The following is a 17129-nucleotide window of genomic DNA, read 5'->3' as shown; positions in this document are numbered from 1 at the left end:
AGAAAAATGCAGTAGAGGAACAGGCCCTTCGGCCCACAATATCTAGGCGCAACATAATGCCAAGATAAACTAATCTCATCCGTCAACACATGGTTCATACTCCAGGGTGCTGGTGCGATGCTGGGTCACAGTGCTGCCTCCACACCCTGATAGGAAAAGTGGGGAGATTTTTGGTGGTGATGTCAGAAATTACAGAGTAATTAATTGAGCATGGGGTGGAAGATGGAAAAGTTTTAACACTAGCAATATATATTGAAAAAATTCAAGCCGTATTGAATTGGTTTTAAACATTGTTCACTTTGAGATTGAATTGAATTAAATACATTTTATTAGCCAAGTATGAATACATACAAGGAATTTGCCTTGGTGCTTTGCTCGCAAGTAACAGCGCGATATACAGTAGACGATAAAACAAAATTAAACATATGAAGAATTAAATAAAATACCAGAGAAAAAGGAGGCTACAGACTTTTGATTGGTGGGTAGAGCTACTGCTCGTGGGGGGAAAAAAGCTGTTTTTATGTCCGGCTGGCGGCTTCGACAGTCCGGAGTCGTCTTCCAGAGGGAAATGCTTCAAAGAGTTTGTGGCCAGGGTGAGAGAGGTCAGAGATGATCTTACCCACTCGCTTCCTGGCCCTTGCAGTGTACAGTTCGTCGATGGGGGGAAGGTTGCAGCCAACAACCTTCTTGGCTGATCGAATGATGCTCTGCAGCCTCCGGATGTCGTGCTTGGTGGCTGAGCCAAACCAGACCATGATGGAGAAGGTGAGGACAGACCCTATGATGGCAATATAAAACTGGACCATCATTGCCTGTGGCAGATTGTGTTTTCTCAGCTGCCGCAGGAAGTACATCCTCTGCTGGGCCTTTTTGACTGTGGAGTCGATGGTGGTCTCCCATTTAAGGTCCCTGGAGATGAGGTTCCAAGGAACTTAAATGACTCCACAGATGTGACTGTGGTATTGTTGATGGTGAGTGGGGGGAGGGGAAAGAGAGCTCTCCTAAAGTGTATAATCAATTCAATTCTCTTGAGAGCAGTGAGCTCCGGGTTGTTGCTATGGCAACAGGACACCAGCTGTGTCACTTCCTGTCTATAGGCAGACTCCTCCCCATCCTGAATCAGTCCAATCAGGGTTGTCATTCGCAAACTTGAGAAGCTTGACAGAGGAGTCTGTGTAGTTGCAGTTGTTGGTGTAGAGAGGATCAAGGAGAGGGGAAAGTATGCAGCCTTGCGGTGCTCCTATACTGAGGGTCAGCGGGTCCGAGATGTGCTTTCCCAGACTCGCATGCTGCTTCCTGTCTGTCAGGAAGTTTGTGATCCACTGACAGAGGGGTTCAGGCACAGTCAACTGGGAGAGTTTGGAGTGCAGTAGCTCTGGCACAATGGTGTTAAATGCAGAGCTAAAATCCACAAACAAAATCCTTGCATGGGTCCCCTGGAGGTCTAGATGCTGGAGGATGAAGTGAAGGCCTAGGTTGACTGCGTCATCCACTGATCTATTGGCCCAGTATGCAAACTGCAGGGGGTCCAGAAGGGGCCGTGATATTTTCCAGGTGGGCCAGCGCAAGTCTTTCAAGGGACTTCATGATTACAGAGGTCAGTGCGACAGGCCTGTAGTAATTAAGACCAGTAATCCTTGGCTTTTTAGGTGCAGGAACAATAGTGGAGACTTTGAAGCAGGCGGGGACAGTGCAGGTTTGCCGGGACTGGTTGAAAATGTCTGTGTAGACCGGTGCCAGTTGTTCGGCACAGAGCTTGAGGGTAGAGAGGGAAACATTGTCCGGACTTGGAGATTTTCGGCTTTTCTGTCTCCTGAAGAGCCTCCACTTCCTCAATTTCTATTGTTAGTGGTGGAGAAGTGGCCAGACTGATGTTGGGCAGTAAGGAGGGAGTGGGTAGTGGACAAGGGCCCAGTTTTTGCAGACTGGAGTCGGGCTACAGCTTTCTTTGTTTCCCTGCTGGTAACTGCTCAAGTGTGATAGTTGAATTCATAGAGTACTTAACATTTTTCTTTGTTTCTTTCAGCTCCACCGCCACCTCCACCTTCCAGAGGAGGACCACCACCACCCCCTCCTCCACACAGTTCAGGACCACCGCCTCCACCTCCAGTTCGTGGCAGAGGAGCGCCACCGCCTCCACCCCCTTCGAGAGCCCCGTCAGTAGCTCCATCTGCAGCTCCGCCACCTCCACCTTCAAGGCCAGGAGTAGGAGCACCACCACCGCCGCCACCACCTCCCAGTAGAGTATACCCACCACCTCCTCCCATTCCATCAGGTCCCCCACCACCGCCCCCACCACCACACCCTGCACCTGGGGGCCCAGGAGCTGCTGGTCCACCCCCACCACCTCCCCCTCCACCTCCACCACCTGGCCCCCCTCCACTCCCTGCAATGGTCGAGAGTGATGTTCCTTCCACTGGAGGCAAATCTGCTCTTCTGGATCAAATCAGAGAAGGCACTCAGTTAAAGAAAGTTGAGCAAAGCAATCGACCTGTGTCTAGCTCGGGCAGGGATGCACTGTTAGACCAAATACGACATGGTATACAACTCAAAACTGTAAGTAAATATTCTCTGCAATCAATTAAAATTGTGACTGCATTATTATTTGGCAAGTACACGTGTAAAATACTAAACATTTGTAAAGCTTTGTAAATGGAACATAAACAGCTGAAATATTTTGCAGCAGTGTTTGGCTTGTTCATTGTTAAATGGCTGAATGAGGTTTGAGGGCCTGTTCTATAAAACATTGGTGTAGTTTGAGGTGGACAAGTTGTCAGTGGTTATGAGGAGAAGGCAGGAGAATGGGTTTAGGAGGGAGAGATAGATCAGCCATGATTGAATGGCGGAGTAGAATGGCCTAATTCTGCTCCTATCACTTGTGACCTTATGACATTTGTATGCTCATTTGAATCTTAAAGCCCACCATTTTTCCTTTGCAATGTAACTTGGGTGTGTTTTGATAATGCTGCAAAATTAATAATCACAAGCCCTCTATGATAAATAAGATAAAAATTGGAAATTAAAAAAAAAATCAGTCATTACTTGCATAGATGGTATTTAGGTCAAAGATTTACTCAATTTACAATTATTGCTGGGACTTTCAATTGCAGGTCATTGCAGTGTACAAAATTGCTGTTTAAACAAAAGTGCTAGCTTATTTCATGCATTAGTTTTCAGCAAATGATGCATCAATTCCTTTTGTAGGTAAATGACCAGGATTCATCTTCTCCTTCAACGCCTACAGCAGGGATTGTAGGAGCATTGATGGAGGTGATGCAGAAAAGGAGTAAAGCCATTCACTCTTCAGGTAGGATCTTTAAATAGTCATAAATCCCACAGATAAAGGCCGACCTTTTAAATATTAATATTAAAAATAAATACTCACTCGACAATTGGCAATTGCTGTTTCTGTGCTTTAAAATAGTTTTTGTCATAGTCTAATAATAGATCTTTCAGATTATAAAGTTTCACAAACATCAGTGATACAAAAGTTAGTGGTTTTGCAGATAGTGAAGATGGTTGTGAAAGATTGCAGCAGGATCTGGATCGATTGGCCAGATGGCAGAGGAATGCTTGATGGAATTTAATACAGATAAGTGTGAGATCTTGCATTTTGGAATGTCAAACAAGGGCAGGATCTACACAGTAAATGGTAGGCCTCTGGGTAGTGTTGTAGAGCAGAGGAATCTAGGAGTACAGGTGCATGGTTCCTTGAAGGTCGAGTCTCAGGTAGATAAGGTGGTCAAAAAAGGCTTTTGGCACTTTGGCCTTCATATGTCAGAGTATTGAGTATAGAAGTTGTGAGGTCATGTTGCAGTTGTATAAGACGTTGGTGAGACTGCATTTAAAATATTATGTTCAGTTCTGAGCACCATGTTATATGAAAGATATTGTCAAGCTTGAAAGGGTTCAGAAAAGATTTATGAGGATGCAAGGACTAGAGGGTGTGAGACAATAGACAATAAGTACAGGGTTAGGCCATTCGGCCCTTTGAGCCAGCACCGCCATTCAATTTGAACATGGCTGATCATCCCCAATCAGAACCCCGTTCCTATAGGGGTCCTATATGAGCTATAGGGAGAGGTTGAGTAGGCTAGGTCTCTATTCCATGAAGCGCAGGAGGATGAGGGGAAATCTTATAGAGGTGTACAAAATCATGAGCGGAATAGATCGGGTAGATGCACAGATTCTCTTGCCCAGAGTAGGTGAATCGAGGACCAGAAGACCTAGGTTCAAGGTGAAGGGGAATCCGAGGGGAAACCTTTTCACACAAAGGGTGGTGGGTGTATGGAACAAGCTGCCAGAGGAGGTAGCTGAAGCTGGTGTTAATGTCCCCATCGTTTAACAGAGAGACAGGTATATGGATAGGACAGGTTTGGAGGGATATGGACCAAGTGTAGCTGGGACATTGTTGGCTGGTGTCGGCAAGTTGGGCCGAAGGGCCTGTTTCCACACTGTATCACTATGACTAAATATCTGGCTAATATTTCCTGAAAATCATGGAGCAATATTTTGCTGCAGCATGCTGAGGTATTCAGCCCAATCTGTAAACTTGCAGAGAATATTGTTATTGCTAGTGTCGGGCTTTATGAGTGTTTTTTAAGCATGTAGTTCTGTCAATCATCCATGCAAAAAGTGTTCCTTATGCACACCAAACCTGGTAAGACAAAGTTTGACAATGGGCCTACCTTTTCTTTAGACTAAAAATACAACCTTGCCCATCTATTTGTATTCCATGTATTAGCCTTAATTAAAATCCCTCTAGGTGAAAGGTCATGCAATTTCATATTACATTTATGATCAGGTCATGGGGTTCTGAAATAAAACAGAAAATACTGGAAACACTCTGCAGTGAAGGAATAAGAGGACCTAAAGAATATATGTGGTAGAGTGAGGCCCAGGTGGTGTCAATGGTTAAAAGATCAAGCTGTGGAGTTCAGTGGATGACTTTGTTTTCCTTGTAATAAGATGAAGATGGTGACACCTTGCTCCTTACTGCAGTCTTTCTGCCGAAATGTATAATCAAAAGATTACATAAGCAGTAAGGCCTTTATCACAAAATCAAAACTACAATTTGAGATTTGTAATAGAAAAAATTCACATGTGGTTAAAGTGCACATTGTCAGATTTTATATTTTTTATACATTTTGGTTTCACCGTGTATAAATTACAGTTGTTTTTATACATAGTCCCCCCATTTCAGGGCACCATAATGTTTGGGACACATGGCTTCACATGTGGTTGTAATTGCTCAGGTGTGTTTAATTGCCTGCTTAATGCAGGTATAAGAGAGCTCTCGGCACCTAGTCTTTCCATCACCTTTGGAAACTTTTATTGCTTATCAACATGAGGATCAAAGTTGTGCCAATGAAAGTCAAATAAGCCATTATGAGACTGAGAAACAAGAATAAAACTGTTAGAGACATCAGCCAAACCTCAGCCTTACCAAAATCAACTGTTTGGAACATCATTAGGAAGAAAGAGCATTGGTGAGCTTACTAATCGCGAAGGGACAGGCAAGTCAAGGAAGATCTCCACAGCAGATGACAGAAGAATTCTCTCCATTATAAAGAAATATTCCCAAACTCCTGTCCGACAGATCAGAAACACTCTTCAGGAGTCGGGTGTGGATTTGTCAATGACCACTGTCTAGAGAAGACCATGAACAGTTTCATTTACATGACATTGCTGTGTCCCAGACGTTATGGTGCCCTGAAATGGGATGGGGGGGGGGGGGGGGGGGGGGGGGGGGGGGGGGGGGGGGGGGGGGGGGGGGGGGGGGGGGGGGGTGGGGGGGGTGGGGGGGAAAACACTGCTGTAATTTCTAAATGGTGAAACCAAAATGTATAAAAATGGTGTTTATTAAAATTTGCACTTTAACCACATTTGAATTTTTTCTATTACAAATCTCAAATTGTGGAGGACAGAGGCAAATAAATAAACGATGGGTCTTTGTCCCAAACATTATGGAAGGCACTGTATATTCTTGATTTTCTTGATATGCTTTTCCTTTGGGTCTATTGTTTATTTTGGTATTCGTCCTGAGAAGAAAGTAAAAACTGTCTTTCTATTTTTCATTAACTTCCAAATGTCACCTCATCCAGATTTGGAGTCCAACCAGGATGTTGTCAATCATAACAAATATCTAACCAGTTTCTGATACCGTATTTGCTATAGCAGAAAACATTTCAACTGCAATAATGTTACCCATCTCAATCCTTCCTTGAATAAACCCCACATTTGTGTCTTGGTCACCTCCAATTATGCGATTATTTATTTTCCATCTCTGCTATTCATGGATTTGTGATCATCTTAATTCTGTTCCATTATATACCATTATTCCTTTTAATAGAATCACTTTGGAGGACTGGGAACCAATTATTAAATCCCTGTCCTTTTCATGGCTTCGCCGTACCCTTTCTTGCTTCAATTCCACCATCCCCTCATTTTCTGTCGGCGCCATCCTTTTGACATTTCCCCCTGGCCATTGATAGACATGCTTACAGCCCTGGATACAAATGAGACCCCTCCATGCTACCTATCCCATCTTCATTAATCATCTTTGATCGAGTTCTGGTCACTGCCCAATTATTCCACCTCTGTCTTAATGGTTGTTCTTATTATAGGGAGAAAGTAGCTTGAGTTTTACTTCTGTTTATATGCTGCATGAATAAAATAGTTTAGCTGAGGAGATAAAGTGAAATATCTCAATATATTGTCATGTTATTCATTAATTGCAATATTCTGTTTGCAGATGAAGATGAGGATGAAGATGAAGAGGAGGATTTTGATGATGATGATGAATGGGAAGATTAGGTTTTTTTTTCCAGCAAGACTATAATCCTTGCTGTGTTTCTGATTTCCTGTAAAATTGTCCTGTAAATGTTTTGCAGAATTTGCTGTATATTTTTGTTGCCTTTTGCTCTTTTTCATAATCTGTGCAATACCTCATATAATAATTCACTTGATAAAGTATTGTGGGTAAAGTTGCACCCTATGCAAGAAAGATGTTGGGACAAATAAGGAACTACACATATGTGTTCATACTAGAAACAAAAGAAATTGGGTGATGGAATAGAGTTTGAATTGAACTTTAATTATGCTTGTTGAAAGCCAGAGTAGTAACACTATTTTTTCAAATCCTGCATTTTCTGTACCTAAGAAGAATCGACACTTATTAAAACCATGTAGCACTATGAACTTTTTAGATATTCGTCTTCGGTTCGGACTATTCAATGCTTTGTTGCCGAAACTGACAAAACTTTGCACCCTGAAGTAATTCACTACAAGAATGCACAGCGTATGGGCAACTCATTTGTGTTTTGCTATACAGTAATAACTTATCTCGAAGGATACAATATAAAGTTGTAACCAGCGTATCTGTGATGAATGTCTAATACTATTTTCAGCAATACAGTTCTGCCAACTTTTTCAGTTGAAATCCCCTTGCTTATACATTGGGTAAAAGTTTATACTCTCAACTGCTTCCATGTTTGGAAATTAGGTTATGTTTCAAATAGGAATCTGAGCTCTCTTATGAAAACACTAAACGCAATTGTGGGAAGAAGATTTATCCCTTAAGGTGCTAAGTAAAAGCATTTCTTCTAATCATACGCTGTGCATATTTAGCAGCATAAGGGTTAATGGAAAATAGTCTAATGTTCAGTTTTCTGATGAAGAAGGCTGTGATTAGGAATTTGTTTAAAATTCATAAAGGGCTGTGCTTAATGCTTGTTAAACTGAAAATTTGGGAATATTTGGAAGTGAACTCATGTAATGATGAATGTTGATATCAATATCTTTACATTATAAACCTTTTGATGACCTTGCATCAGAATCAAAGAGTAAACTCTTAATGCAGATTACAATTATGGAATGGAACTTTTAATTGAAAAGTATACTTAAAATAAATATTTTAAATTACCAAAATCTATATGTCAAGTCTGTTGAGATTTATTACAAGGGCGAAGGTTAAGGACAGCTGTGTTATTGCTGGCTTTTATCCGGCAGTTCACTTTGATTATTTTCACCCACAACTGTGAAATTAGTTTGGTTTGCTGCTCTGTCACCTCCACTTTTCCTTGGATAATGTGTGCAATGGATTTACTTGCTATCTTAATTTCTGCAACTGTTGACAAATATTCAATGTACAATTTCTGGCTGTTCTTTGTACGTATCCAAAGCACTGTGGATGCATTCTCTTCAATTTTGGAAACCGAATCAATTTTCATTTTAGACGCCTCTTTATTCTGTCAACTCTAATCCTAAGCATAACATTCAGAAACTCTAACCCTTTTTTTTTAATTTGTGCCACGCTTTCTTAAAATAGAACTGAGATTGAGACATTCATAAAGCCTTAAATAACATCCAAGCTTTGAAAATGTTACAACATATTTAAACTGTTCTGTATTAAAATATATCTAACCATTCTACCAAAGAGAATTTATTGTTTCATGAGTGTGCCTGAGGTTTCATGGCACAGTATATTTGCTTATGCTATTGACGACTGATTATTATTTTCGGGACAGCTGTATCATTTGGGGCTTGTGTTCAATCATATGCCATGTGGCTGGAACCTGCCTTAATTTATAGCCAAACAAATGAACTAGGGAAAATGTTTTTGATTTTCATATTATGAAATGCATGTTTTGAGTGCTTGTCTCATTAGCATCCTTTTAACGGCTTAAAATATTTTGACAGCACTATTAACACTTAAAAGTATGAATATTGCACATGATTAAAAAAAATAATGTGCCTAAGCATAAAGCCAAATTATATTTCCCTACTAAAAGTATTGATTATCTCTTCCATTTGAACGATTACTCCTTTCATCACGAGTTTTATTTGGGATGTGACAATCATAAACTTTTCCCTTTCCCTTCTAAAGTCGAGTATCTTTGAATATAAATATTCATAATTGAAAAACTACACTGAAACAAATTCAAATGTAATATATTTTGCACAAGTTTAACTTGAGCAAAACAAACTTGGTCGCGCAATGTTTTTCTCAGCTAATTTGTGCAATATCACAACTTTCAAGGTGGGAGAGGTTAAAAAGTAGCATAGAAATAGAATGCGACATTTATATTCAGCCTTAATTCATTTGAATTGTAAAACTAGTTTCAAAATAGTGTTTTTCTGCTGCATTATTTTGCTGGGAAAATTTGTTTTACTTCAACCTCTGTGGTTTTAAACGTAACTTCAAACAGTAGCTGCTTACCTGACTAAATACAAGAGCACATCCATCTGTTGATGATTTGAATGATGTTTCAACCTTTGTTAATTTACAGTGGGGTAGATAAAGGAAGGTCTGAGGGCCCTCTGGTGGTTCTTTCAACTGAAGCACAACCAGTTCCCCTCCTCAACAGTGGCAGAACCTGGCCTGTGCCCCTTTAATTCCACCCAATTTCTTCAGCTCTGGGAACACAAATCTGCCACCAGCTTTGCCTGTACCAAACAGTCCTTGTACCAGACCTTGATGAGAAGAAGGGTCTCGACCCGAAACTTCACCCATTCCTTCTTTCCAGAGATGCTGCCCGACCCACTGAGTTACTCCAGCATTTTGTGTCTACCTTGTTCCAGACCTACTTGGGACCACTCCTGCTGTTCTTTGTCTTGGAAATTGATTACATTGGTGTCATATTTTGCACCCATGTGGAACTTGTCCAACACTTTTTCTGCCAATTTCTACCCTGTTCTCACATTCATGGAGTCCATCTCTGATACTACTCTCTGGAATGTGGGCTAAAGCAAGCGGGTGGGATTAGTGAAGTTTGGGCATATCTGTCGCCGTGGGCAAGTTGGGCCAAAGGGCCTGTTTCCATTCTCTGCGACTCTGACTCAATGTGTGCACTCTGAGCCAGTACTGGGGACTCCACGTTACATATGAAGTAAGTATTTACTGTCTTCACAATGGAGAACATTATTTGTGTGTATATATATATATATATATATATATTTTTTTTTTCCTTTTCTGTTATGTACTATGTTTACATATACTGTTGTGCTGCAGCAAGTAAGAATTTCATTGTCCTATCTGGGACGTATGACAATAAAACACTCTTGACTCTTGAAATATAGCAGATAACTCGGGGACTAACATGAGTAAGGAACTTAAAATAGCTAGAACAGTGAACGAAAGGACCTAGAGAACCTTATGTCTAAAAGCAAACATCATCTGAATCTTTCAGCTAGTGCTCTAAATACAACAGAGATAGGGGGTGCGTTGAACATGGAACAGTACAGCACAAGAACAGGACCTTTGGTCCACAATGCCTGCCAAACATGATACCAAAGATAGACACAAAGTGCTGAAGTGAGGAACATGATATCAAGACCATTTCTTAGCTTAAACTCTATCCTTCCATTTCATGCATGTCCATAAGACTATCCAAAAGTCTCTCAAATGCCACTATCCTTGCAGCAAAGGTGCTATTCAAGAATAAAGGGAAAGAACTAACTAAAGGCTAGTACAAATTGTTGGGGGCATGCTGCAATCTACAACAAAGTGAAATCAACGCACTTAGCAAAATGCTACATAATTATACCAAGGCAACATGATTTGATGAAAAGAAAATTGTATTTGACTATTTTTATGTCCAGGTTAGTAGAATGATCAAAGTGAATCAGCAAATGTATTTTCTTTTTGGACGACGTTTCATTATTATTTGTGGTTGGGTTTAATGTGTTGGCATAGACTTGGTAAAGGAGTGTTTTTCGACAATAAATGGAAAATAAGTGGAAAAGTAAACAACAATGAGGATGCAGCCAGGTTGTGAGTGGGTCACCCACACAAAATTGGAGGAACAGCACCTCATAATTCGCTTGGGCAACTTACAACCCAGCGGTGTAGATTAGTGACTCAAGTTATGTCATGCATTTGTAGTTACGCCCACTAGCTTGTTGGCATCGCGGTCTGCTGCATTCCTTTAGTTTAAAGTGGAACTCTTACGAGAGAAGTTGTATTGCTTTGTAACCAATAAAGTCTATATATATATCCTGATCTTGGTATAAGGCCACTACATTATAAGGACTACAAACGACATGGTGTCAGAGTGTATGGACTCGCTCCTCAATTGATTCTATTGTTTTTATCTTAGTTATTTTTTATACTGTGGTTATGGCTGCTGCACTCAGGAAGCCGGAGTTCTTGGTGTTTGATGCAGACCTTGCAGAGCGATGGCGTGTATTCGAGGAGGGTTTCTCAATCTACATTGATGCGGCGTATCCAGCTGCTGACCCTGCTCTTCGTGCATCAATTGTCCTAAATTTGGCGGACACTGAGGCTGTTCGACGTGCCAGAAGATTTCACTATGAACCAGCTAGACCTGACGCTAATGGTGTACAGATTGCTGCAGTCTATCCGTGATCCTGAATGACTCCTGCGTAAATTCTGACAATTATGTGAGTTACAAATTAATGTGAGCATTGAATGCCATAGATTTTTTTCAATGTGTCAAAAACAAGGTGAACCTGTGGAGCTATATGTTAATGCACTGAAGCATGTCGCTAGTCGATGCGATTTCAGAGCAATTCAAGATAATTTGGTATGAGATCGTTTGATACATGGCATATTCAGTGATAAACTACGCGATGAATTGTTGTGAGAAGTTGACCTGACCTTAGCAGCTGTTGAAAACTGCTGTCGCATAGCTGAATTAACCAATGCTCACCTTAAATCACTGACCATTCTGCTGTTTGTGAAGTCAATGCAGCCAGCGTGTCCAATGAAACTCCTGCTCGACCGTTACAAGGGCCAGCTAATAACCCGACATGGATTGCTAATTGCTTTAATTGTGGCAGTTCACACACTGCAGTTTGCGACCGGTGCCCTGCGTATGGAAAACTAGATTTTGCAATAAAATAAACTATTTCGCCAAATGCTGTTGTTCACGCAATAACAGATTTCAAATGAGACAGTCTCAACTCGTTAAACCAGGATTAATGTCCAAGCTCCGAGTTCGCACAAACAGATGGTGATAGCACAGAGATTGATGTACATCCTTTCTCTGGCTCAGCATAACGCTGGATCCCAAGGTCGCTTTGTTCATTAACGGCAAAATTCTTTATTTTAAGGTGGATAGTGGAGCACGCTGTAATGCTATATCGTTGGCTGTCTTCCAACAGCTGAAAAACACAGAAACTCTAACTCGGACAACTGCATCACTTATCTTGTTTAATGGTTCACTACACCCTATCAGCCAAGTAAAGTTACGTTGCAGTCTCAACGCGCGTGACCACATCCTGGATTTCCACATGGTACACGATAAGGCATCATCCAAACAGGGTGCCGATGCATGCCATGACATGGGTTTGATTTCCTTCAGCCCTTCTGTCTGTCCACTGACTATAGACTGTGATTTTACACATCACATTTTTACACAATACAAGGATTTGTTTAATGACAAGCTGGGCAGGTTGCCTGTGAGATACACGATTACTATTGACCCTGAGGCAATCCCAGTTCGACCGGCTCACAAGATTCCCCATGCTATGCGGGATTGCGTACAAAGTGAACTTAACAGATTGGTGACTCTTGGTGAGAGTACTCCTGTAACTCAACCCTCAGACTGGGTCTCCTCAATGGTTGTCGCTACTAAGAAGAACAAAGGTGAGATACGGATTTGTATCAACCCCAAGGACTTAAATACAGTAATTAAACGACCGCGTTATCCAATGTGGTCTGTGGATGAGATTGCGGCGCAGATGGTTGGAGCAACAGTATTCACAGTGCTAGATGCCAAGAGTTCATTCTGGCAGATTCAACTGGAACATAAATCCTCCAAGCTGACAAATTTCAGTACTCCGGATGTTATACATTTCTGAGGATGCCCTTTGGTATAAGTTCTGCCAGTGATGTATTTCAACAATCCATGGAACAATTGTTTGCTGGGCACCCATGGTCCATAGTAGTGGACGATATCCTTATTGCTGGAAAAACGATCGAGGAACACAATGCCAGTCTGACAAAAGTATTGAAGTGTGCTGAGGCCATCCATCATGAGCTCAATCTCAAAAAATGCAGATTCAGAGTGAATGAGGGAAAAGACTTAGGCCATATATTTTCCAAGGACGGCCTGAAAACAGATCTAGCGTAAACCAGTGCTATTAATGAGCTTCCAGCACCCACGAATGTGCCCAGGTTGCAGAGGTTCCTTGGCAAGGCTAACTATTTGAACAAATTAATTCTGGATTGCAATGAAATATCAGCCCCATTGCACCAACTCACACACCAAGACTCTGCTTGGCATGAACAACAACAGACAGCATTCGACACTCTTAAACGGCAGATGTCTGGTACTCCTACTCTAGCATTCTTTGATCCTATACTACCTATTACACTTACTTGTGATGCCTCACAACACGGGCTGGGCACTGCATGTCTTCAGAATGATGGCCATGGCAATAATCCTGTCGCTCATGCCTCGCGCACCATGTCTGACACAGAACAATGATACGCCCAAATTGAAAAAGAGCTGTTAGCGGTTGTATTTGCCTGCAAAAAAATTCAACAATTCCGTCTTTGACCACACTGTTACAATTGGAAACCCACCACCAACCTCTGATCAGCATTTTCAATAAACCTATTCATAGCTCTCCAGCACGCCTACAACGGATGTTACCGCAGCTTCAAAAATATGACATCGTTCTGACCTACAAACGCGGTAAGGAAATGCACCTGGCGGACACTCTCACGTGCACCATGGGAGACATGCGAGGATCTGCCCTCGCAGGATGATGACTTTATTGTGATGACTGTATCCTTTATCCCTTCATCTTGGATGGAGGACCTGGTTGCCCACACTGCCACCGACAAGACCTTACGGTTGTTAACTTCTGTCATTAAGCACGGCTGGCCAGACACACTACAATATTCCATTGCCAGTCCGGCCATTCTTCCCTGTTTGAGATGAGCTGGTGCTACAGGACGGGATTGTTTTAAAAGGACACAAGGCCGTGTTTCCTGTTTCGCTGCATCACCGGTATTTTGATGCTGTTTGTGCAGGACACCCAGGTGGTGAAGCCACTGTTTCACAGGCGAAAAGCATGTTTTACTGGCCTGGCATGGACAAATACATCAACGAAAATGTGTCAGCTTGTGCTGTGTGCAATAGTCTGGTGCCTCATCAACAAAAGTAACCACTTCTGCCACATCCTGTACCTGCGCTCCTGTGGTCTACAGTGGCAGCCGATTTATTTGAACGGCAAGCAGTACCTGGTGCTCGTGGATTCGTATTCAGGATGGTTTGACATTGATTTTCTCAGCAGCACCCACGGATCTCCAGGCAAGCTGCTGACTGACAATGGCAGTCAGTTCACCAGCCAACAATTCAGGGAGTTTGCCAGATGCTGGAATTTTCACCACATCACCAGCAGCCCTGAATATCCACAGTCTAACATGCAAAACAGCTCATGGAACGCTCTCACAGAGCTAAATCTGACATATTCCTGGATTTACTCAACTTACGCAACATTTCCCGTGACCCTACCTTGGGTTCACCTGCTCAACGATTATTGTCAAGGCAGACCCGTACCACACTGTCCGTAGCGGATCAAGCATTAATCCCACAAGTTTTTCCACCTGAGGAGGTTCAATCCAGGTTGCAACAGAAGTGTGGCATTCAAAAGAAATGGTTCGACAAGGCGAGTAGGCCACTGCCACCATTGACCAAGGGACAGGAGATCCGCTTACAGACTGACAAAGGCCACGACCGTATTGGGGTACTTTCTGGTCTTGCTTCGGAGCCACGCTCGTACATTGTTAGCGGGGATGGCGGCACTTTCCGATGCAACAGGCAACATCTGCCTGTGAACGGGCCAGTCCCTCCAGATTATCCGGATCATGCAAGTTAATTTCAATCTGCATCTAGTGACCCTCGAATGCTCTTGCCAGCACAACAATCCATGCCTGCAACAGTTACTCTGTCTGTTTCATCTTTGCCTGCGCCACAGTCTCCTGCTTCACCTCCAGGGACGTTGGTCCACTCCCCCTCGGCGGTGAAGTCGCCTGCTCTTTCCCCGGAGAGAAAGAATGGAGATGGCCTCTATAGTACATGTGCCGGTCATGTTTGCAGGCCAGTCGTGAAGTATCCGGACTATGACTTTCCACCAGTCTGTCATCGGTTGTGATACTTGCGTCGCTTAGTTATGGGTCTATATTGCCATTGATTCTTTAAGAGGGGGATGTAGATTAGTGACTCATGTTATGAGACATGCATTTGTAGTTACACCCACTAGCTTGTTAGCATCGCAGTCTGCTGCATTCCTTTAGTTTAATGTGGAACTTTTAAGAGAGAAGTTGTATTGCTTTGTAACCAATAAAGTCTATATATATATCCTGATCTTGGTGTAAGGCCACTGTTATCATAAGGACTACAATCGACAAGCGGTATGATTGTTGATTTCTCTAATTTCAAGTAACCCTTTCATCCCCTCTCCTTCCCTCCCAACCCTAGTTGTCTTGCTAGTTTCACTCTGATTTGTTCTGTACCTTTTCATACCTCTCATTTCCCTCTCCCCTGATCTCAGTCTGAAGAAGGGTCTCGGCCCAAAACGTCACCTATTCCTCGAGAAACGAATGAGCTCTTGTTACCATTGGACTTTGGACTCCTTCCCATGGGGGAGTGCAACAAACTATTGCTATACAGTTCAAGTTCAGAACTTCTTGAAGCAGAATTAGGTGTAATTCTATCAATTACCCCTGACACCCTTACTGACTAATCAAGAATCTGTCAATCTCTGCCTTAAACATTTCCAGTAACTTGGCCTCCACAGATATCTGTGGCAATGAATTCCACAGATTCGCCACCCTCTGACTAAAGAAATCTTCCTCATCTCCTTTCTAAAAGAATGTCCTTCTGTTCTGAGGCCCTGACCTCTGGTCCTAGAACCTTCCACTAGTGGAAACATCTTCTCCACATTCACTCTATCCAGGCATTTCGCTGTTTGATAATAGGATGGATATAGATGGTCCAGTATCTGAAGAAGGGTCTCGACTCGAAACGTCACCCATTCGGTCTCTCCAGAGAGTTACTCCAGCGTTCTGTGTCTATCTTCAGTTGAAACCAGCATCTGCAGTTCCTACACAAACATTAATTATTGGATTGTGTTCCTACCACGGCGAGGCACGATGAGAACATGGTGTTCAGCACTAACTGTAAAAGAAACCTCAAGCAGAAATATTGATCTCAATACCCTTAAAGTTCCAGTGACTCGATGATGCTGCTGCAAGACAAAACATTCGACAGTAAAATCGCGCTTTGACAGGCGTCGATCATCCAGTTCTTCGAATCGCGTTTCCTGGACGTGGTTGAGCCGCTTCCAGCTTTGCAGTTGCTACTACATGCCCTTCGCTCATTGTTTCAAATTCCAGAGTGTGAGGCAGTGTTTTATTTTTGTATCACTCGAGAAGAGTAATAACGCACACATGCCAGCGCACACACTGGCACCTAACCGGTTTCATTACAGCGAGAGTGATACGTTGTAACGATCTTATCGAGACACATACCAAATATCTGTCTAATATTATTCGCGTGTGCGCGTCCAAATTTGAAATTGACATGTTTTTTTTTTAAACGCGTTGCAACAACTTGTTACATTGTACGCACACCGGTGAAGACATTCCATCGGCACACGAAATATTAACAGTTTTCCCCGAAGATAGACACAAAAAGCTAGAGTAACTCAGCGGGACTGGCAGATTCTGGAGAGAAAGAATGAGTGAAGTTTCGTGTCGAGACCCATCTTCAGACTCAACGCGAAAGTCACCCATTCGCTCTCTCCAGAGATGCTGCCTGTCCCGCTGAGTTACTCCAACTTTTTGAGTCCATCTTCGGGTTCAACCAGCATATGCAGTTCCTTACACATTAACGGTTTCCCCAACGTTGTAGGTGCAATCTGACCCGAGAGCTTTTTTTTGTTGTTTTTGTTTGCTGTTCTCTGTCTTGAAGATTCTCTCTCTTGGAGAATCTGCTTCAATCCTCCAAAGTTGATGGGGAGAATGATCTAACCGCCTCTCCTTTTCCTATGTCAATGTATCAGGGCAATGTTTAATTGCATCATATTTAGTTTAATTTATTGTCACGGGTACCGAGGTACAGTTTTTGTTGTTGTTGCATGCTATCCAGTCG

At 42.4% G+C, this 17129-nt stretch overlaps 1 protein-coding gene across 1 annotated transcript in view; it reads left to right on the top strand.

Moving 5' to 3' along the window:
* The window catches only part of LOC129706188 (actin nucleation-promoting factor WASL-like), a 59132-nt gene extending 51203 nt beyond the window's left edge, over positions 1-7929 (top strand). The window contains exons 9-11 of the mRNA XM_055650248.1: positions 2027-2556; positions 3205-3307; positions 6755-7929. Coding sequence (XP_055506223.1) covers positions 2027-2556; positions 3205-3307; positions 6755-6816 — 695 coding nt within the window. The 3' untranslated portion in view covers positions 6817-7929. The remainder of the gene's footprint in view (positions 1-2026; positions 2557-3204; positions 3308-6754) is intronic.
* The last annotated feature ends 9200 nt before the right edge of the window (positions 7930-17129 follow it).

Source organism: Leucoraja erinacea, chromosome 19, assembly GCF_028641065.1.
Source record: "Leucoraja erinacea ecotype New England chromosome 19, Leri_hhj_1, whole genome shotgun sequence".
Taxonomy (NCBI): Eukaryota; Metazoa; Chordata; class Chondrichthyes; order Rajiformes; family Rajidae; genus Leucoraja; species Leucoraja erinaceus.
The sequence above is the reverse complement of the archived record's forward strand: the minus strand, read 5'-3'. Positions and strand labels throughout refer to the sequence as shown.